Raw genomic sequence first — 23674 nt, forward strand, 5'->3', positions numbered from 1 at the left:
TTGGTATGAGAGGCAGAGGAGGGAATACATAAACCGACTGGTACACCCACGGTGTCACTAGAGCGTCCACAGCTATTGCCTGAGGGTCCCTTGACCTGGCGCAATATCTAGTTTTTTGTTTAGGCGGGACGCCATCATGTCCACCTGTGGCCTTTCCCAACGGTTTACCAACAGTTGGAAGACTTCTGGATGAAGTCCCCACTCTCCCGGGTGTCGGTCGTGTCTGCTGAGGAAGTCCGCTTCCCAGTTGTCCACTCCCGGAATGAACACTGCTGACAGTGCTAAGACGTGATTTTCCGCCCATCGGAGAATCCTTGTGGCTTCTGCCATCGCCATCCTGCTTCTTGTGCCGCCCTGTCTGTTTACATGGGCGACTGCCGTGATGTTGTCTGATTGGATCAGTACTGGCTGGTTTTGAAGCAGAGGCCTTGCCAGACTTAGGGCATTGTAAATGGCCCTCAGTTCCAGAATATTTATGTGTAGGGACGACTCCTGACTTGACCAAAGTCCTTGGAAATTTCTTCCCTGTGCGACTGCCCCCCAGCCTCGAAGGCTGGCATCCGTGGTTACCAGGACCCAGTCCTGTATGCCGAATCTGCGGCCCTCTTGAAGATTAGCACTCTGCAGCCACCACAGTAGAGATACCCTGGTCCTTGGAGACAGGGTTATCAGCCGATGCATCTGAAGATGCAATCCCGACCACTTGTCCAAGAGGTCCCACTAAAAGGTTCGTGTATGGAACCTGCCGAATGGAATTTTGCTTCGTAAGAAGCTACCATTTTCCCCAGGACTCGTGTGCAGGGATGCACAGATACCTGTTTTGGTTTCAGGAGGTCTCTGACTAGAGATGACAGCTCCTTGGCTTTCTCCTGCGGGAGAAACACTTTTTTCTGTTCTGTGTCCAGAACCATCCCCAGGAACAGTAGGCGTGTGGTAGGAACCAGCTGTGACTTTGGAATGTATAGAATCCATCCGTGCTGTTGTAGCACTTCCAGAGATAGTGCTACTCCGACCAACAACTGCTCCTTGGACCTCGCCTTTATAAGGAGATCGTCCAAGTACGGGATAATTAAAACTCCCTTTTTTCGAAGGAGTATCATTTCTGCCATTACCCTGGTAAAGACCCTCGGTGCCGTGGACAGTCCAAACGGCAGTGTTTGGAATTGGTAATGGCAATCCTGTACCACAAATCTGAGGTACGCCTGGTGAGGATGGTAAATGGGGACATGTAGGTAAGCATCCTTGATGTCCAGGGATACCATGTAATCCCCCTCCTCCAGGCTTGCAATAACCGCCCTGAGCGATTCCATCTTGAACTTGAATCTTTATGTATGTGTTCAAGGATTTAAAATTTAAAATGGGTCTCACCGAACCGTCCGGTTTCGGTACCACAAACAGTGTGGAATAGTAACCCCGTCCTTGTTGAAGTAGGGGCACCTTGACTATCACCTGCTGGGAATACAGCTTGTGAATTGCCTCTAGCACAGCCTACCTGCCTGAGGGAGTTGTCGGCAAGGCAGATTTGAGGAAACGGAGGGGGGGAGACGCCCCGAATTCCAGCTTGTACCCCTGAGATACTACTTGAAGGATCCAGGGATCCACCTGTGAGCGAGCCCACTGATCGCTGAAATTTTTGAGGCGGCCCCCCACCGTACCTGGCTACGCCTGTGGAGCCCCCGCGTCATGCGGTGGACTCAGAGGAAGAATTTTGATTCTGGGAACTGGCTGACTGGTGCAGCTTTTTTCCTTCTTCCCTTGTCTCTGTGCAGAAAGGAAGCACCTTTGACCCGCTTGCTTTTCTGAAGCCGAAAGGACTGTACTTTCTTAGGCTGTGAGGAAACCTGAGGTAAAAAATTTTCTTCCCAGCTGTTGCTGTGGATACGAGGTCCCAGAGACCATCCCCAAACAATTCCTCACCCTTATAAGGCTCTATGTGCCTTTTAAAGTCAGCATCACCTGTCCAGTGTCGGGTCTCTAATACCCTCCTGACAGAATGGACATTGCATTAATTCTGGATGCCAGCCGGCAAAATATCCCTCTGTGCATCCCTCATATATAAGACGACGTCTTATGTTCGCAAAATAGTATCCCTGTTTGACAGGGTTACAGATCACGCTGCAGCAGCACTATCTGCAGGTCTCAGTCTAGTACCTGAGTGTGTAAATACAGACTTCAGGATAGCCTCCTGCTATTTATCAGCAGGTACCTTCAAAGTGGCCGTATCCTAAGACGGCAGTGCCACCTTTTTTGACAAACGTGTGAGCGCCTTATCCACCCTAGGGGATATCTCCCAGCGTAACTTATCCTCTGGCGGGAAAGGGTACGCCATCAGTAACTCTTTAGAAATTACCAGTTTCTTATTGGGGGAACCCACGCTACTTTACACACTTCATTCATTTATCTGATGGGGGAACAAAACACTGGCTGCTTTTTCTCCCCAAAAATAAAACCCCCTTTTATGTGGTACTTGGGTTCATGTCAGAAATGCGTAACACATTTTTCATTGCCGAGATCATGTAACGGATGTTCCTAGTGGATTGTGTATATGTCTCAACCTCGTCGACACTGGAGTCAGACTCCGTGTCGACATCTGTGTCTGCCATCTGAGGGAGCGGGCGTTTTTGAGCCCCTGATGGCCTTTGAGACGCCTGGGCAGGTGCGGGCTGAGAAGCCGGCTGTCCCATAGCTGTTACGTCATCCAGCCTTTTATGTAAGGAGTTGACACGGTCGGTTAATACCTTCCACCTATCCATCCACTCTGGTGTCGGCCCACAGGGGGCGACATCCCATTTATCGGCATCTGCTCCGCCTCCACATAAGCCTCCTCATCAAACATGTCGACACAGCCGTACCGACACACCGCACACATACAGGGAATGCTCTGACTGAGGACAGGACCCCACACAGCCCTTTGGGAAGACAGAGAGAGAGTATGCCAGCACACACCAGAGCGCTATATAATGTAGGGATAAACACTATCACCGAGTGAAATTTCCCCAATAGCTGCTTGTATAAATATTGCGCCTAAATTTAGTGCCCCCCCTCTCTTTTTAACCCTTTGAGCCTGAAAACTACAGGGGAGAGCCTGGGGAGCTGTCTTCCAGCTACACTGTGAAGAGAAAATGGCGCCAGGGTGCCGAGGGAGATAGCTCCGCCCCTTTTTCGCTGACTTTTCTCCCGCTTTTTTATGGATTCTGGCAGGGGTAATTATCACATATATAGCCTCTGGGGCTATATATTGTGATTATTTTGCCAGCCAAGGTGTTTTTATTGCTGCTCAGGGCGCCCCCCCCCCCAGCGCCCTACACCCTCAGTGACCGGAGTGTGAAGTGTGTATGAGGAGCAATGGCGCACAGCTGCAGTGCTGTGCGCTACCTTGGTGAAGACTGAAGTCTTCTGCCGCCGATTTTCCGGAACATCTTCATGCTTCTGGCTCTGTAAGGGGGACGGCGGCGCGGCTCCGGGAACGAACACCAAGGACAGGTCCTGCGGTCGATCCCTCTGGAGCTAATGGTGTCCAGTAGCCTAAGAAGCCCAAGCTAGCTGCAAGCAGGTAGGTTCGCTTCTTCTCCCCTTAGTCCCTCGTTGCCAGCAGGTCTCACTGTAAAATAAAAAACCTAACATATACTTTCTTTCTAGGAGCTCAGGAGAGCCCCTAGTGTGCATCCAGCTCGGCCGGGCACAGAAATCTAACTGAGGTCTGGAGGAGGGGCATAGAGGGAGGAGCCAGTGCACACCAGATAGTACCTAATCTTTCTTTTAGAGTGCCCAGTCTCCTGCGGAGCCCGTCTATTCCCCATGGTCCTTACGGAGTTCCCAGCATCCACTAGGACGTCAGAGAAAGTATATTTTAAAAGAAATCTCTTCAGTGACTATGGGGGTCATTCTGAGATGATCGTAGCAAATTTAGCACAGCTACAATCATTTGCACTGATATGCAGGGGGGCGCCCAGCACAGGGCTATCCCGCCCCGCATGTCAGTGCCGGCCCCACCACAGAAGTGCAAAGGCACAGCACAGCAGCGATGCCTTTGCACTTCAAGAGTAGCTCCCGACCAGCGCAGCTTTAGCGTGCTGGCCAGGAGCTACTTATCGCTCCCCGGCCCGCAGCTGCTGCGTGCGACATCACGCAGCCGCTGCGGCCCGCCCGCCGCCCCGTCACGCCAGCGTTGGCCAGTTCGCACCCACAAAACGGCGGCCAAACGCCGCCCTTCCACCCAGCGACCGCCTCTACCTGTCAATCAGGCAGAGGCGATCGTAGCGGCCTGACAGCCTTCGGCCGTCTGGCATGCGCCGGGACACTGCAGCGCCGGTGCATGCGCAATTCTGACCCGATCGCACAGCTGCGATAAACTGCAGTGTACGATCGGGTCAGAATGACCCCCTATGTCAAGTACTCGGACAAAATTAGACACTGCCTCTGGGGATTCCGTATGATATACCGATGGACGGGATGCAGGCAGTCAGAATACAGATAGCAGCATCCCATCCATCTGAATCCAGACAGCCGCCCAGAAAGTACCCTAACCCTCCCTTGTGGGTGCCTAACCCTAGCCATCCCTCCCTGGTTGGAGAATAACCTTCCCTTGTAAGTGCCGAACCCCCCTCCGCGGTACCTTACCATCCCCTTCTCGTTCCTGCACCCCAACACCCCCCTTCAAATGCCTAAACCTAACCTCTCACCCCCCTCGGCAGGACACGAGCGCGTCCCGCTAAAATAACATTCAGGATTCCAGGCATTTTGACGCTGGGATCCCAAGAACCGTTGGGATTTTAAATCCGGCGGTCAGGATTATGGTGTTGGTATTTCGACCGCCGAGATCCAGTCTGGCGGCATTTTAACTACATCCTGCCTCTGGTTATTAAGTCAAAATGAAATAAAAAAAAATGTATCATTGGCATCTCTTAACTTTTAAAACTGCACCAATTCTTCAGAGCCATCTGAGATGGCTGTTGGAGGTGATGTCCAGTAACTGGCTCTCAGTCACATTTGGTGGCAGTATCCTAAGCTTAGGAGTGTTGGTTGCCTACTGTCCACTCTCTCAAATTCAGAGGTTCGACTCTCCCATGTTCCTTCGCCTGCCATTGACCATCCCTTTGGCCACCAAGCTTCAGAATAAGTTAGCTTGTCAGACTATTTCAGTGACTATATGTCAAGTCAGCATCAGACATCACTTCTGATCAAGCAAGCAGTTTTGAACAGTCTGGTATGTGTAAACCGATAGGAATTCTGTCAAACCTGTTGTACAACTCTTTCAAAACATTTGAAAAGGTTTGGGAAACTAGGATCTCACTTTGGTGAGTCACACAGATTAATACAGCACAAGATCACCAAGAACCAATAGCTCATAGAATAAAACTATTGTAAATAACCATACCATAGGCCACAAAAGTTAGTCTCACCTGATGGATGATGCCTGAGCCTGGTTTCCAAAAACCAACACCATATTTCGCTCCAGCAGTTGCCAAAAAGTTATAAACTTCCTGGTTGACATCCTAATGGTGAAAACAAGAAGAGCATTAAGTGAAAAGACTTCACATGGTGAGGAAGTACTGAAACTAAAAAATAAGATTTTAAACCTACCGGTAAATCTTTTTCTCCTAGTCCGTAGAGGATGCTGGGGACTCCGTAAGGACCATGGGGATAGACTGGCTCCGCAGGAGACATGGGCACTAAGAAAGAACTTTCGGTATGGGTGTGCACTGGCTCCTCCCTCTATGCCCCTCCTCCAGACCTCAGTTAGAGAAACTGTGCCCAGAGGAGACGGACAGTACGAGGAAAGGATTTTAATCAAAGGGCAAGATTCATACCAGCCCACACCGTATAACTTGGGATATACGAACCAGTTACCAGTATGAAACAACACAGCAGTCAGAGACCGAGGAAAACTGTAACATAACCCTTATGTAAGCAAAAACTATATACAAGTCTTGCAGAAGTAGTCCGCACTTGGGACGGGCGCCTAGCATCCTCTACGGACTAGGAGAAAAAGATTTACAGGTAGGTTTAAAATCTTATTTTCTCACGTCCTAGAGGATGCTGGGGACTCCGTAATGACCATGGGGATTATACCAAAGCTCCCAAACGGGCGGGAGAGTGCGGATGACTGAAGCACCGATTGAGCAAACAGGAGGTCCTCCTCAGTCAGGGTATCAAACTTGTAGAATTTTGCAAAAGTGTTTGAACCCGACCAAGTAGCAGCTCGGCACAGCTGTAATGCAGAGACCCCTCGAGCAGCCACCCAAGAAGAGCCCACTTTCCTGGTGGAATAGGCCTTTATTGATTTTGGTAACGGCAATCCAGCCGTAGAATGAGCCTGCTGAATCGTGTTACAGATCCAGCGAGCAATAGTTCGCTTGGAAGCAGGAGCGCCAACCTTGTCGGCTGCATACAGGACAAACCGTGCCTCTGTTTTCCTAACCCGAGCCGTTCTGGCCACATAAATTTTAAACGCCCTGACCACATCCAGGGACTCTGAATCCTCCACGTCCCGCGTAGCCACAGGCACCACAATAGGTTGGTTCATATGAAAAGAAGAAACCACCTTTGGCAAGAATTGAGGACGGGTCCGCAATTCCGCTCTATCCATATGGAACACTAAATAGGGGCTTTTATGAGACAAAGCCACCAACTCAGACACTCGCCTAGCCGAAGCCAAGGCTAACATGACCACTTTCCAAGTGAGATATTTTAACTCCACAGTTTTAAGTGGTTCAAACCAGTGTGACTTAAGGAAACTCAACACCACGTGCAGGTCCCAAGGTGCCACTGGAGGTACAAAAGGAGGCTGAATATGCAGTACTCCCTTCACAAAAAAGTCTGTACTTCTGGGAGAGAAGCCAATTCCTTCTGAAAGAAAATGGATAGGGACGAAATCTGAACCTTAATTGAGCCTAATTTTAGGCCCATATTAACTCCAGTCTGTAGGAAGTGAAGGAAACGGCCCAGATGGAATTCTTCCGTAGGAGCATTACTGGCCTCACACCAAGAAACATACTTCAGCCATATACGGTGATAAAGGCTAGGAAGGACGTGACAGCTAAGCATTATCAGAGTAGGAATGACCTCATCCGGAATGCCCTTTTCCGCTAGGACCCGGCGTTCAACCGCCATGCCGTCAAACGCAGCCGCGGTAAGTCTTGGAACAGACAGGGCCCCTGTTGTAACAGGTCCTGTCCTAGAGGAAGAGGCCACGGATCTTCTGTGAGCATTTCCTGCAGATCCGGATACCAGGCCCTTCGTGGCCAATCTGGAACAATGAGAATTGTCTGTACTCCTCTTTTTCTTATTATTCTCAACACCTTGGGTATGAGAGGAAGAGGAGGAAACACATAGACCGACTGGAACACCCACGGTGTCACGAGAGCGTCCACTGCCACCGCCTGAGGGTATCTTGACCTGGCGCAATACCTCTGTAGTTTTTTGTTGAGGCGGGACGCCATCATGTCTATCTGGGGCAGTCCCCACTGACTTACAATCTGTGCGAAGACTTCCTGATGAAGTCCCCACTCTCCTGGATGTAGATAGCGTCTGCTGAGGAAGTCTGCTTCCCAGTTGACCACTCCCGGAATGAACACTGCTGACAGTGCGCTTACATGATTTTCCGCCCAGCGAAGAATCCTGGTGGCTTCCACCATTGCCACTCTGCTCCTTGTGCCGCCTTGGAGGTTTACATGAGCCACTGCGGTGATGTTGTCTGACTGAATCAGAACCGGTAGGTTGCTAAGTAAAATCTCCGCTTGATGAAGGGCGTTTTAAATAGCCCTCAGCTCCAGGACGTTGATGTGAAGACAAGTCTCCTGGCTTGACCAAAGACCTTAGAAGTTTCTTCCCTGTGTGACTGCTCCCCAACCTCGGAGGCTCACGTCCGTGTTTACCAGAATCAGTCCTGAATGGCGAACCTGCGACCCTCTAGAAGGTGAGCACTCTGTAGCCACCACAGGAGAGACACCCTTGCCCTGGGGGACAGGGTGATCAACTGATGAATCTGTAGATGTGACCCAGACCCCTTGTCCAGTAGGTCCCATTGGAAGGTCCTCGCATGGAACCTGCCGAAGGGAATGGCCTCGTAAGATGCAACCATCTTTCCCAGGACTCGAGTGCAGTGATGCACTGACACCTGTTTTGACCAGAGACATGAGTTCCTGGGCCCTTTCTATCGGAAGATAAACCCTTTTCTGGTCCGTATCCAGAATCATGGCTAAGAAGATCAAACGAGTTGTAGGAACTAACTGCGACTTCGGGATATTGAGAATCCAGCCGTGTTGCTGTAACCTGATGAGGTGGATATATGGGAACATGAAGGTATGCATCCTTTATGTCCAGGGATACCATAAAATCCCCCCCTTCTAGGCTGGCGATGACATCTTGAACCTTTTCAAGTATAGGTTCAAGGATTTTACATTTAAAAATGGGTCTGACCGAACCGTCCGGTTTCGGGACCACAAATAGGGTTGAGTAATACCCCCTCCCTTGTTGAAGCAGGGGAACTTTGACCACCACCTGTTGAAAACACAATTTTTGAATTGCATTTAAAACTATCTCCCTTTCTGTGGGAGAAGCTGGCAGGGCCGATTTAAAAAACCGGCGAGGAGGCACCTCTTCGAATTCCAGCTTGTAACCCTGGGAAACAATTGCTATTGCCCAGGGGATCCACCTGTGAGTGAACCCAGATGTGGCTGAAAAGTCGAAGACGTGCCCCCACTGGGGCAGACTCCCTCAGCGGAGCCCCAGCGTCATGCGGTGGATTTTGTAGAGGCCGGGGAGGACTTCTGCTCCTGGGAACTAGCTGTGGTTGGCAGCTTTTTTCCTCTGCCCAGAAAGGACGATCCTCGTACTCTTGTTTTTATTTGACCGAAAGGACTGCATTTGATAATGTGGCGCTTTCTTAGGCTGTGAGGGAATATAAGGCAAAAAATTTGATTTACCTGCTGTAGCTGTGGAGACCAGGTCCGAGAGACCTTCCCCAAACAATTCCTCACCCATGTAAGGTAAAACCTCTATATGCCTCTTTTAGTCGGTATCACCTGTCCATTGCCAGGTCCATAGGACTCATCTTGCAGAAATCGACATAGCGTTGACTCTAGAACCCAGTAGACCAATGTCTCTTTGAGCATCCCTCATATATAAGACAGCATTTTTAATATGACCCAGGGTCAATAAAATGGTATCCTTATCCAGGGTATCTAATTCCACCAATAAGGTATCTGTCCACGCTGCTACCGCGCTACAAACCCAAGTCGACGCTATCGCCGGTCTGAGTAAGGTACCAGAGTGTGTGTAAATGGACTTTAAGGTAGCCTCCTGCTTGCAATCAGCAGGATCCCTGAGGGTAGCTGTATCTTGGGATGGCAGTGCTACCTTTTTGGATATGCGTGTCAACGCTTTGTCCACCCTTGGGTAGGATTCCCACCGTATCCTGTCCTTAGCCGGGAAAGGATACACCATAAGAATCCTTTTGGGAATCTGCAATTTCTCGTCTGGAGATTCCCACGCCCTTTCAAATAACTCGTTCAGCTCATGAGAAGGGGTAAAGGTTACCTCAGGTTTCTTTTCCTTATACATGTGTACCCTCGTGTCAGGGACAGGGGGTTACTCTGATATGCAAAACATCCTTTATTGCAATAATCATATATTGAATACTTTTAGCCAATTTTGGCTGTAACTTTGCATCATCGTAGTCGACACTGGAGTCAGAATCCGTGTCGGTATTAGTGTCTACCATTTGGGATAGTGGGCGCTTTTGATACCCCGAGGGTCCCTGCGACATAGGGGCAGGCAGGGCATGACTCTCTGCATAATTCCTGGACTCAGCTTTGTCCAACCTTTTGTGCAATAAATTCACATTAGCACTTAAAACATTCCACATATCCACCCAGTCAGGTGTCGGTGTTGCCGACGGAGACACCACATTCATTTGCTCCACCTCCTCGCTAGGAAAGCCTTTTACCTTAGACATGCCGACACACGCGTACCAACACCACACACTCAGGGAACCCTCTTATCTGAAGACCGTTCCCCCACAAGGCCCTTTGGAGAGACAGAGAGAGAGTGTATGCCAGCACACACCCAGCGCTAATGACCCAGGAAAAAACAAACTATGTTTACCCAGGTAGCGCTGCAAATATCTATTTTCGCCAATTATGTGCCCCCCCTCTTTTTTAAAGCTCTTTCACCGTGTAAGCAGGGGAGAGTCCGGGGAGCTTCCTCTCAGTGGTGTGCTGTGGAGAAAATGGCGCTGGTGAGTGCTGAGGTACAAGCTCCGCCCCCTCAGCGGCGGGCTTCGGTCCCGCTGAAAAATTCAAAAACTGGCGGGGGATCTCTTTTATATACAGTGCCCAGCCTGTATATAAGCTTATTGCCAGATTTGGAGGTCCTTATTGCTGCCCAGGGCGCCCCCCCCTGCGCCCTTACAGTGATGCCGTGTGTGCTGTGTGGGAGCAATGGCGCACAGCATTACCACTGTGCGTTACCTTAGTGAAGATCTGAAGTCTTCTGACGCCTCTGAAGTCTTCTTTCTTCACATACTCACCCGGCTTCTATCTTCCGGCTCTGCGCGGAGAACTGCGGCGCAGCTCCGGGACGAACTGCGGGGTGAGACCTGCGTTCCGGTCCCTCTGGAGCTAATGGTGTCCAGTAGCCTAAGAAACAGAGTCTGACATTAAAGTAGGTCTGTTTCTCTCTCCTCTGTCCCTCGCTGCAGGGAGTCTGTTGCCAGCAGGCTCCCTGAAAATAAAAAACCTAACAAAATACTTTCAGGAAACTCAGGAGAGCTCCCTGTAATGCACAGTCTCCTCTGGGCACAGTAATAAACTGAGGTCTGGAGGAGGAGCATAGAGGGAGGAGCCAGTGCATACCCAGACCTAAAGTCTTTCTTAAAGTGCCCATGTCTCCTGCAGAGCCCGTCTATCCCCATGGTCCTTACGGAGTCCCCAGCATCCTCTAGGACGTAAGAGAAATAAAATATATAACAGGAATTTAATACCTACCGGTAATTCCTTTTCTCCTAGTCCGTAGGGGATACTGAGATGGTAAGAGTTACCATGGGGAATATAGATGGGGTCCATTGAAGCCATGGCACTTTAAACATTCAGTGTGCTGGCTCCTCCCCTCTATGCCCCTCCTGCAGACTCAGTCCGAGGAGACGGACGTACTTTGAGGAGGAGGAAAACAGATAAGAGAAAGTGGTAAGATACGAACCAGCACACAACATAAAAGGATAGCAGCGCAGTCCATAACTTGAAACTAGAGACAGCAACAGGAGACCCAACAGCAGACCCAACAGTACACACAAGAATAACTTCTTGCAGGAAAATTGGAAACACAGAGGCGGGTGCCCAGTATCCCCTACGGACTAGGAGAAAAGGAATTACTGGTAGGTATTAAATTCCTATTTACACTCACGTCCTAGGGGAAACTGGGATGGTAAGAGTTACCATGGGGACGTCCCAAAGCTTCCAGAACGGGTGGCAGAGTGCCGAGACCCCTGCAAAACAGAGCACCCAAACTGAAGGTCCTCAGTAGCCAAGGTATCGAACCTGTAAAAAAAATAAGATTTTAAACCTACCAGTAAATCTTTTTCTCGTAGTCCGTAGAGGATGCCGAGACTCCGTAAGGACCATGGGGATAGACGGGCTCCGCAGGAGACATGGGCACTTTAAGAAAGACTTTGGATCTGGGTGTGCACTGGCTCCTCCCTCTATGCCCCTCCTCCAGACTTCAGTTAGAGAAACTGTGCCCAGAGGAGACGGACAGTACGAGGAAAGGATTTTAGTTAATCTAAGGGCAAGATTCATACCAGCCACACCAATCACACCGTATAACCTGTGATATACAATCTAGTTAACAGTATGAACATCATATCATCGGTCCATAACAGACGAAACTATAACATAACCCTTATGAAAGCAATAACTATATACAAAGTCTTGCAGAAATAGTCCGCACTTGGGACGGGCGCCCAGCATCCTCTACGGACTACGAGAAAAAGATTTACCGGTAGGTTTAAAATCTTATTTTCTCTTACGTCCTAGAGGATGCTGGGACTCCTTAAGGACCATGGGGATTATACCAAAGCTCCCAAACGGGCGGGAGAGTGCGGATGACTGCAGCACCGATTGAGCAAACATGAGGTCCTCAGCCAGGGTATCAAACTTGTAGAACTTTGCAAAGGTGTTTGACCCCGACCAAGTAGCAGCTCGGCACAGCTGTAGTGCCGAGACCCCTCGGGCAGCCGCCCAAGACGAGCCCACCTTCCTAGTGGAATGGGTCTTAACCGATTTTGGTAACGGCAATCCTGCCGTAGAACACGCCTGCTGAATCGTGTTACAGATCCAGCGAGCAACAGTCTGCTTGGAAGCAGGGCCGCCAACCTTGTTGGCTGCATATAGGACAAACAGTGCTTCTGTTTTTCTGATCCTAGCCGTTCTGGCCACGTAAATCTTCAAAGCCCTGACCACATCAAGGGACTCGGAATCCTCCAAGTCCAGTGTAGCCACAGGAACGACAATAGGTTGGTTCATATGAAAGGATGAGACCACCTTAGGCAGGAATTGAGAACGGGTCCGCAATTCCGCTCTATCCATATGGAAAACCAGATAGGGGCTTTTATGTGATAAAGCCGCCAATTTCGAAACTCGCCTAGCCGAAGCCAAGGCTAACATGACCACCTTCCAAGTGAGATATTTCAACTCCACTGTTTGAAGTGGTTCAAACCAATGTGACTTAAGAAAACTTAACACCATGTTAAGATCCCAAGGCGCCACCGGAGGCACAAAAGGAGGCTGAATATGCAGTACTCCCTTCACAAAAGTCTGTACTTCAGGCAGAGAGGCCAATTCCTTTTGAAAGAAAATGGATAAGGCCAAAATCTGAACTTTAATGGAGCCTAACTTTAGGCCCAAATTCACTCCAGTCTGTAGGAAGTGAAGAAAACGGCCTAGATTGAATTCTTCCATAGGAGCATGCCTGGCCTCGCACCAAGAAACATATTTTCGCCATATCCGGTGATAATGTTTAGATGTCACGCCCTTCCTAGCCTGTATTAGCGTAGGAATGACCTCATCCGGAATACCTTTTTCCGCTAGGATCCGGCGTTCAACCGCCATGCTGTCAAACGCAGCCGCGGTAAGTCTTGGAACAGACAGGGACCCTGTTACAACAGGTCCGGTCCTAGAGGAAGAGGCCACGGATCTTCTGTGAGCATTTCCTGCAGATCCGGATACCAGGTCCTTCGTGGCCAATCCGGAACAATGAGTATTGTTCTCACTCCTTTTTCTCATTATTCTCAACACCTTGGGTATGAGAGGAAGAGGAGGAAATACATAGACCGACTGGAACACCCACGGTGTCACTTGGGCGTCCACAGCTACCGCCTGAGGATCTCTTGACTTGGCGCAATACCTTTGTAGCTTTTTGTTGAGACGGGACGCCATCATGTCTATTTGGGGCAATCCCCACCGACTTGCAATCTGTGCGAAGACTTCCTGATAAATCCCCACACTCCTGGATGCAGGTCGTGTCGGCTGAGGAAGTCTGCTTCCCAGTTGTCCACTCCCGGAATGAACACTGCTGACAGTGCACTTACACGATTCTCCTCCCAGCGAAAAATTCTGGTGGCTTCCGCCATCGCCACTCTGCTCCTTGTGCCGCCTTGGCGGTTTACATGAGCTACTGCGGTGACGTTGTCCGACTGAATCAGCACCGGTTGGTCGCGAAGTAAGGTCTCCGCTTGACGTAGGGCGTTGAATATGGCCCTCAGTTTCAGGATGTTGATGTGAAGACAAGTCTCTTGACTTGACCAAAGGCCTTGGAAATTTCTTCCCTGTGTGACTGCTCCCCAACCGCGGAGGCTCGCGTCCGTGGTCACCAGGATCCAATCCTGAATGCCAAACCTGCGGCCCTCTAGAAGGTGAGCACTCTGCGGCCACCACAGGAGAGAAACCCTGGCCCTGGGGGACTGGGTGTTCCGCTGATGCATGTGCAGATGTGACCCGGACCATTTGTCCAATAGGTCCCACTGGAAAGTCCTTGCATGGAACCTGCCAAAGGGAATGGCTTCTTATGTCGCCACCATTTTTCCCAGGACTTGAGTGCAATGATGCACTGACACTTGTTTCGGCTTCAAAAGGTTCTTGACTAGTCATGAGTTCCTGCGCTTTTTCTTCCGGAAGAAAAACCCTTTTCTGGTCTGTGTCCAGAATCATGCCCAAGGAGGACAAGCGAGCCGTAGGATCCAGCTGCGACTTTGGAATATTGGGAATCCAGCAGTGTCGCTGTAACACCTTCAGTGAAAGGGATACGCTGTTCTGCAACTTCTCTCGTGATCTCGCTTTTATGAGGAGATCGTCCAAGTACGGGATAATTGTGACACCCTACTTTCGCAGGAGCACCATCATTTCCGCAATTACCTTGGTGAAAATTCTCGGGGCCGTGGAAAACCCAAATGGCAACGCCTGAAATTGGTAATGACAATCCTGTATCGCAAATCTCAGGTACGCCTGATGAGGAGGATATATGGGAACATGCAGGTATGCATCCTTTATGTCCAGCGATACCATAAAGTCCCCCACTTCCAGGCTGGCGATGACCACTCTGAGCGATTCCATCTTGAAGGTTCAGGAATTTTAAATTCAAAATGGGTCTGACCGAACCGTCCGGTTTCGGGACCACAAATAGGGTTGAGTAGTACCCCTTCCCTCTCTGAAGCAGGGGGAACCTCGGCCACCACTTCAAGACACAATTTTTTAATCGCCTGTAACACTATCTCCCTTTCTAGGGGAGAAGTTGGTAGCGCCGATATGAAAAACCGGCGAGGAGGCACCTCTTCGAATTCCAGCCTGTATCCCTGGGAAACAATTTCCATTGCCCAGGGATCCACCTGTGATTGAACCCAGATGTGGCTGAAAAGTCGAAGACGTGTCCCCACTGGAGCGGACTCCCTCAGAGGAGCCCCAGCGTCATGCGGTGAATTTTGCAGAGGCCGGGGAGTACTTCTGTTCCTGGGAACTAGCTGTGTTGTGCAGCTTTTTTCCTCTGCCCTTACCTCTGGCAAGAAAGGACGATCCACGTACTCTTGCTTTTATTTGAACGAAAGGTCTGCATTTGATAATGAGGCGCTTTCTTAGATTGTGAGGGAACATAAGGCAAAAAATTCGATTTACCTGCCGTAGCTGTGGAGACGAGGTCCGAGAGGCCCTCTCCAAACAATTCCTCACCCTTGTACGGCAAAAACTCCATATGCCTCTTTGAGTCAGCATCCCCCGTCCACTGTCGGGTCCATAAGACTCGCCTAGCAGAAATGGACATAGCGTTTATTCTGGAACCCAGTAAACTAATGTCTCTTTGAGCATCCCTCATATATAAGACAGCATCTTTTATATGCCCTAGGGTCATTAAAATGGTATCCTTATCAAGGGTCTCAATATCCGCTGATAAAGAATCTGTCCATGCTGCTACAGCACTACAAACCCAGGCCGACGCAATTGCCGGCCTGAGCAACGTACCAGAATGAGTGTAAATGGACTTCAAGGTAACCTCCTGCTTGCGGTCAGCAGGATCCTTGAGGGTAGCCGTATCTTGGGACGGGAGTGCTATCTTTTTTGATAAGCGTGTCAAAGCTTCATCTACCCTAGGGGAGGATTCCCACCGTATTCTGTCCTGTGACGGGAAAGGATAACGCTGTTAGAATCCTTTTGTGAATCTGCAGTTTTTTGTCTGGAGTTTCCCACGCTTTTTCACATAATTCGTTCAGCTCATGTGAGGGAAAGGTGACCTCAGGTTTCTCTCCCTTATACATGTGTACCCTCGTGTCAGGGACAGGGGGTTCCTCAGTAATATGCAAAACATCTTTAATTGTGATAATCATATAGAATACATTTAGCCACCCTTGGCTGCAATTTTGCATCATCGTCGTCGACACTGGAGTCTGAATCCGTGTCGGTATCTGTGTCAACTATTTGGGATAGTGGTCGCTTCTGAGACCCCGAAGGTCCCGGCGACATAGGGACAGACATGGGTTGACTCCCTGACTGTACCCTAGCTTCAGCTTTGTCTAATCTTTTGTGCAATAAATTAACATTAGCACTTAAGACATTCCACATATCCATCCAGTCAGGTGTCGGCGCTGCAGACTGAGACCTAATATTCATACACTCCCCCTCCTTAGGTGAGCCTTCAACCTCAGACATGTCACACTCGTACCAACACCACACACACAGGGAAGCTCTTTTCTGAAGACAGGTTCCCCACCAGGCGGGAGAGAGGGAGAGAGGGAGAGAGAGAATGCCAGCACACACCCCAGCGCTATATGACCCAGGAAAAAACACAGAATGTTTACCCAGTAGCGCTTATGTATAATGTATATGCGCCAATTATGTGCCTCTCTACTTTAAAACCCTCCTCTTTCACCGTGTGTCAAGCAGGGGAGAGTCCGGAAAGCTTCCGCTCAGCGGTGCTGTGGAGAAAAAAATGGCGCTGGTGAGTGCTGGCGGAGAAGCCCCGCCCCCTCGGCGGCGGGCTTCTGTCCCGTTCAAATTTACTAACAACATGGCGGGGGCTCTTTTTATACATGTACAGTGCCCAGCTGTACATGTATATGTGTACTTGCCACCTGAGGTGTTTATTGCTGCCCAGGACGCCCCCCTGCGCCCTTACAGTGACTGAAGTGTGTGAGGTGAATGGGCGCAATGGCGCACCGCTTCACTGCTGTGCGTTACCTCTTATGAAGATCATGTCTTCTGCCGCCTCTGAAGTCTTTTCCTCACCCGGCTTCTTTCTTCCGGCTCTGCGAGGATGGCAGCGCGGCTCTAGGACGGACGGCGAGGGTGAGACCTGCGTACCGATCCCTCTGGAACTAATGGTGTCCAGTAGCCTAAGAAACAGAGCCCTGAAACTCAGAGAAGTGGGTCTGTTTCTCTCTCCTCAGTCCCTCGATGCAGGGAGTGTTGCCAGCAGGCTCCCTGAAAAAAACAAAACCTAACATACTTTCTTTTACAGGAAACTCAGGAGAGCTCCCTGAAAGCACCCAGTCTCCACTGGGCACAGTATCAAACTGAGGTCTGGAGGAGGAGCATAGAGGGAGGAGGCAGTGCACACCCAGATCCAAAGTCTCTTAAAGTGCCCATGTCTCCTGCTGAGCCAGTCTATCCCCATGGTCCTTACGGAGTCCTAGCATCCTCTAGGACGTTAGAGAGAAAAATAAAATAAAAAAAATAAAACACCATACACACCCTTTACCAACGTGTTTGAACCAGATCAAGTAGCAGCTTGGCATAACTGTAGAGACACCACTGGCAGCCGCCCAGGAAGAACGCACCGACCTTGTGGAGTGGGCCCAAACAGAACTCTGTAGTGTCAAGGCTGCCGAAGAGTAAGCCTGTTGGATAATCATCCAGATCCAATGAGCAATGGACTGTTTTGAAGCAGGACAGCCAATCTTCATAGCATCGGAGAACAAACAGGGAATCAAGATTTCCGGCGACGAGCAGTTCTCTTGACATACACCTTCAAAGGCCGAACATCATCCAAGGACTTTGAGGAAGCAGACGTGTCAGACAACACTATCGGCTGGTTGATGTGAAATGCCAACACAACCTTAGGCAGAAACTGCGATCGAGTCCTGAGCTCCACTCTATCCTCATAAAACACCAGATAAGGGCTCTTACAGAATAAGGCCCCCCAATTCCAAGACACGCCTCACTGAGGCCAAGTCCAACAACATGACAGTCTTCCAAGTCAAGTATTTCATGTCCACCTGGTGCGGTGGTTCAAACCAGTCAGATTGGAGAAAAGTCATAATCAAATTGAAATCCCACGGTGCCGTGGGAGGAATAAAAGGGTGGCGGAATTCGAAGGACACCTTTCAAGAACGTCTGGACCTCTGGAAGAACAGCCAGCTGTTTTTGGAAGAAAAAAGGACAAGGCCGAGATCTGACCCTTAATGGATCCTAAACCAAAGCCCATATCCACCCCGGCTTGCAGGAAGAGCAAGAACCTGCCCAGATGAAAATTGCAGTGGAGTATTGTCTACTCACACCAGGAAACCTACTTCTTCCAGATGCAGTGGTAATGCTTTGATGTGACTACCTTCCTAGCCTGGACCATAGTCAAGATAGCCCGAAAAGGTCTTCCTGCTAAGGTTAATATCTCCCTTTCAATCGCCATGCCGTCAAACGTAGCCGCAGTAAGTCTGGATAGACGAACGTACCTTGCAGAAGAAAGTACTTTTGAAGCGGCAGAGGCCAGGGCTCTTCAAGGGACATGGCCAGGAGGTCCGCATACCAGGCCCGGCGAGGCTAACCCGGGGCAATCAGGATTGCCTGAATGTTTTCCCTTTAATCTCTTTAGGACCCTGGGAATGAGAGGAATTGGAGGGAACAGACAGATGAACTGGTAAATTCACACCGCTGGTAGAGCGCACACCGCTGCAGCCTGTGGATCCCTTGTCCTGAAGCAGTATCGACGCACCTTCTTGTTGAGTCGAGAAGCCATCATGATGGCGGGCAGCCCCACCATTGTACCAACAGCTGAAACACCTGCAGGTGGAGGCCCCACTCCATGGGTGCAGGTCGTGCCTGCTGAAGAAGTCTGCTTCCCAGTTATCCACTCCTGGAATGAGGACGGCCGACATGGCCCTGGCGTTGTGTGCCACCCAGAGGAGTATCCTGGACACCTTCCACATTGCAGCCCTGCTTTTAGTTCCGCCTTGCTCGTTTATGTATGCAACCACCGTGGCGTTGTCCGACTGGACCCGATGCTGAAGGAGAGAAGCCGCTCGTAGAAGCGCATTGTAAAATCGCCCTGAGTTCCAGAATGTTTATGAAGAGCCTTGAGGTGACCACCTTCCCTAAAACTGAACCCCCTGGGTGACAGCACCCCAACCACGGAGGCTTGCATCCCTTGTCAATAGATCCCAAGCCTGAGTTCCAAAGAACTGACACTACCAGTTGTGGGGGTGGGGTGGGGGGGGATATCTGTAGCCACCATAACAGAAATCTTTGCTCTTGAGGACAGGAATATCCGCTGGTGCACGTGCGAGCCGGACCATTTGTCTAGCAGATCCAGCTGGAAAAGGAAGGGCATGGAATCTTCCTTACTGGATTGCCTCGTATGAGGCTACAATCTTACCCAACAGTCGGATGCTGAGATGCACTGATACTTTCAGAGGTTCAGAAGAGAGCACCATTGTTTGAATTATCAAGGCCTTGTCAATAAGAAGGAACACCTTTTGAGACAGTGTCCAGGATCATCCCCAAGAACTACAGTCTCTGTGATGGTACCAGGTGTGATTTCTGCAGAATGAGAATCCACTCGTGATCCATCAGGGCGGTGATTTGTAACAACCGAGCTTCAGACAGCCTTTATGAGGAGATCGTCCAAATATGGAACGATGTTCACACCCCTTACATGGAGTTGTAGCATCAGCTCCGCCATCACCTTTGTGAACACCCATAGAGCCGTGGATAGGCCAAAGGGTAGGGCCCGGAACTGGAAGTGATCTTCCTTCAGAGCAAAGCTGAGGTAAGCCTGATGAGTCGGCTATAATGGGATGTGAAAGTATGCATCCTTAATATCCAGGGATACCAGGAATTCCCCCTCTTCCAGGCCTGAAATCACCGCTCTGAGGGATTCCATCTTGAACACCCTTAGGTATGGGTTCAGAGATTTCAGGTTCAAGATTGGTTATGCCGAACCGTCCGGCTTCGGTACCATGAACAGGCTGGAATAAAAGTTCTTGTTTCTGAGTAGGGGGGGGGGGGACTGGAACAATGACCTGCATTTGTTGCAGTTGTTGGATGACCTCTGGCAAGGTAACCTTAAAAACACAGGTGAAGCTGGTAAGCCTGACCTGAAGAATCTGAGTAGGGTGCTGTTGTCTCCCAAGGATACCGGTTGGAGTTTCAAGGTCACTCACCCAAAGATCCCAGCAGGATTCCGCCCAAACATGGCTGAAGCATTTGAGGCGAGCACCCACCTGAACCTCCCCCTGAAGTCGGGGACAACTGTCACGCGGAAGGCTAGGTAGAGGCAGAGCCTGAACTCTGTTCCAGGGAATTAGCGGCCGCTGGCCAGCATGCTCTACCTCTGTTACCTCAAGATGCGCTGGAAGCACCTCTGCCTCTAAATCTGGCCACACGAAAGGACTGGAGAGAAAGGCCAGGATAGGCACTACTGGCCGGAGGAGCCGCAGATGGCAGATAAGTGGATTTACCTGCAGTAGCTTACGAAATCCACTTGTTCAGTTCCTCACCAAACAAAGCCTCCCCGGTGAAATTAAGGTTTTCAAACACCCTTTTTGGAATTGCCATCCACTGTCGCAGCCACAGAGCCCTGCGTGCCGACACAGCCATAGCAGTAGAGTGTGACTTGAGAACGGCAATCTCCTTAATTGCCTCACTCATGAAGTTAGCCGAATCCTGAATGTGTTGCAGGAGTGTTATTAGTTCATCCTCAGGTGTGGTATCAAAACACTATTACATTACCAGACCATTTAACAATGGCCCTAGAAATCCAACCACATGCAATGGTGGATCTCTGTGCTACACCCACAGCAGTGTAAATGGATTTGAGCGTAGTCTCAATCTTACTATCAGCAGGGTCTTTTAAGGAGATAGAACCAGGCACAGGCAGTACAATCTTACGTGACAGGCTGGAGGTATCCACCGGCTGAGGATTTTTCCACACCTTCCTATCCTCACTGGGGAAAGGGAAAAAGTTAAGCAACCGCTTAGAGATTTGAAATGTCTTGTCTGGATTAACCCACGCTTCTTTAAAAAGTGTGCTTAATTCCTTAGAGACAGGAGAGGTGGCAGTAGACTTGTCTTAGATTAGAAACTGCTCAGGTTCTGCCTCTTTAATCAGGGATATGAAGGACCTCCCTAATAAAATATAAGGGCGTCCACACGCTGAGACAGAGTACTGTATCCTGTATGCACCTCAACTTCCCCTGCTTCCAAATCTGGAATCTCATTATCAGAGTCAGACTGGAACACTAAGGGCAGTGTGCGTTTCTGAGAAACCAGCAGAGGGGGCTCAAAGGCAGGTATGAGATCAGGAGCATGAGTCAGAAAATCATCCATAGATTTCTTAAAACACTTGTCTTTCCTGTCTGGCTGTAGCCAGTTCAGAGGATATGTTAGACATCATCCCTGTTATTGAATCCAGCCATTCTGGCTCATGTGTGCTGCTTCCCTGTGAGGAAGTGCACTGCAAATAGAGTAGAGACCCCTGGAGAGGGGGGGAAACGGTTACAAGACTGAGAAACTTTTTTGGCAGGCATTTTCATAAAGCAAAGCAGACACAGGAATAGTGAAATATACACAGCAGCCTAGTGTACAGCCTTGGAGAAAGAGGGAGAGAACCAACACACCGTTGCCTCTAAAAGCTAAAGCAATGCTTTGCCAGGCAGAAAACTGGAGCCTTAATAGGCAACTAGTTTGTAATATGTAATATATTGCTCCCCCTTCTATAAATCCCCCTGATAACCAGTTAAAAGTATTTTGAGGGTCCTTGGAGGAGCAGAGTTTCCCTGCATGCAGCCTGTAGTATGATGCAGCAGGAAATGGCACTTCTGAGCCGCTGGTCCCACTCTCCAGGAATCCCCGCCCCCTCAATGGTGCGCAGTCCCTGTAATATTTATACTGGCACTCTCCAAATTTACACAGAAGCCAGGGTTAAAAAGCCACTTTTCAGTGTGAGCGCCAGTGTGGGAACCACCGCACCGAGTGCCCACTGTGCCCTTATGCTGCCACTATAACCGGGAACCCTCTAATTGGGACCCTGGTTTCTGTACTAGTCACTCCAGCGTCTTCAGCTCTGTTAGGGGTGGCGGTATGCTGTTGACCAAACGTGTTCGATCCTGACCAAGTAGCTGCTCAGCAGAGCTGTAAAGCAGAGACTCCCTGGGCAGCTGCCCAGGAAGAACCCACTGACATAGTAGAGTGGGCCTCTACTTTCAGAACTGACAATCCTGCCAATGAATAAGCATGATCTAGTGAGCAATAGACTGCTTTGAAGCAGGACACCCAATTTTATTGGGATCATAGAGAACAAACAGCGAGTCAGATTTTCTGTGACGAGCTGTCCTATTCACGTAGATCCTCAAAGCCCTCACAACATCCAGGGACTTTGGAGGTAGCAGAGGTGTCCATAAGCACCAGTACCACAATAGATTGGATGATACGAAACGCAGACACCACCTTAGGAAGAAATTGCTTACGAGTTCTGAGTTCAGCTCTGTCCTCATGAAAAACCAAATAGGGGCTTTTGTAAGACAACGCCCCTAGTTCGGACACACGCCTTGCGGAAGCCAAGGCCTACAGTGTTACAGTCTTTCACGTAAGAAACTCAACGTCAACCTCCTGTAAAAGGTTCAAACTAGTCAGATTACAGAAACCGCAACACCACGTTAAGATCCCAAGGTGCCGTAGGAGGCACAAACGGCAGCTGGATGTTCAGAACCCCCTTCAAGTACGTCTGAACCTCAGGGAGGGAAGCCAATTGTTTCTGGTAGAAAATGGACAAGGCAGAAATCTGGACTTTCAAGGAGCCCAAACGTAGGCTCACAGTCACACCTGACTATAAAAAAAAAGGAGAAAATGTCCCAGTTGAAATTGCACTGCAGGAAATTTCCTGTTTTCACACCACAAGACATTTTTTCCCAAATAAGGTGGTAATGTTTCCCCTTTCCTAGCTTGGATCAGGGTTGGCATAACCTTGTTCGGAATGCCTTTCCGGGGTAGAATCTGACGTTCAACTTCCATGCCGTCAAACGTAGCCACGGTAAGTGTTGATAGACAAAACCCCTGTTGCAGAAGATCCTTTCGCAGAGGTAGAGGCCACGGGTCCTCCAGGAGCAACCCCAGTAGATCCATGTACCAGGCCCTTCTCTCGGCCAATCTGGAGAAATGAGAATCGCTTGAACCTTTTCACTTTTTATTCTTTTGAGAATTCTTGGGATCAGTGGAAGAGGTGGGAACACGTAAACCAATGGAGTCACCAGAGCGGCCACTGCTTGTGGGCCCTCGACCTGGAACAATAGCGCTTTAGCTTCTTGTTGAGAAGAGAGGCCATCATGTCTATCTGTGGAATTCCCCAGCGACTGGTCAAGGACTCGAACACCTGTGGGTTAAGGCCCCACTCTCCTGGATGGAGGTTGTGTCTGAGGATGACCACTTCCCAGTTGTCTATTCCCGGAAAGAATGCCAACAGCGCCAACGTGCGTCTTTCGACCCTGAGGAGAATTTTTGTTACCTCTGACATTGCAGCTCTGCTCTTCGTTCCGCCCGGTCAGTTTATGTACGTTACGGCCGTCACATTAGACGTCGATTAAATTCGGCAACAGATGAAGTGCCGGGGGTGAGAGAAGAATTCCCGACAATTGCAGGTAACTAGTAGTTGAATTGAATAGCGTCGGGAGCTAATTCCCGACGCTATTCATCTGTTGCCGAATTGAATAGACCCCATAATCCGACTGAACTTGAATGGCTTGATCGTGAAGATATGATGCCTATAGAAGGGCGTTTTATATGGCCCTTAATTCCAGAATGTTGATCAGAAGAATGACTTCCTGACTTGACCATTTTCCTTGGAACTGTTCAACCACTGAGGCTTGCGTCCGTAGTTAGCAGAATCCAATTTTGAATCCCGAACAGTTGACCCTCGGGCAGGTGAGCAG

General features: G+C 49.7%; 1 protein-coding gene across 1 annotated transcript in view; it reads right to left on the reverse strand.

Moving 5' to 3' along the window:
* ACO2 (aconitase 2) overlaps positions 1 to 23674 on the reverse strand; it is a 215320-nt gene that overhangs the window by 159548 nt on the left and 32098 nt on the right. The window contains exon 4 of the mRNA XM_063940467.1: positions 5403 to 5495. Within this exon, the coding sequence (XP_063796537.1) occupies positions 5403 to 5495 (93 nt within the window). The remainder of the gene's footprint in view (positions 1 to 5402; positions 5496 to 23674) is intronic.

Source organism: Pseudophryne corroboree, chromosome 9 (genome assembly GCF_028390025.1).
Source record: "Pseudophryne corroboree isolate aPseCor3 chromosome 9, aPseCor3.hap2, whole genome shotgun sequence".
NCBI lineage: Eukaryota > Metazoa > Chordata > Amphibia > Anura > Myobatrachidae > Pseudophryne > Pseudophryne corroboree.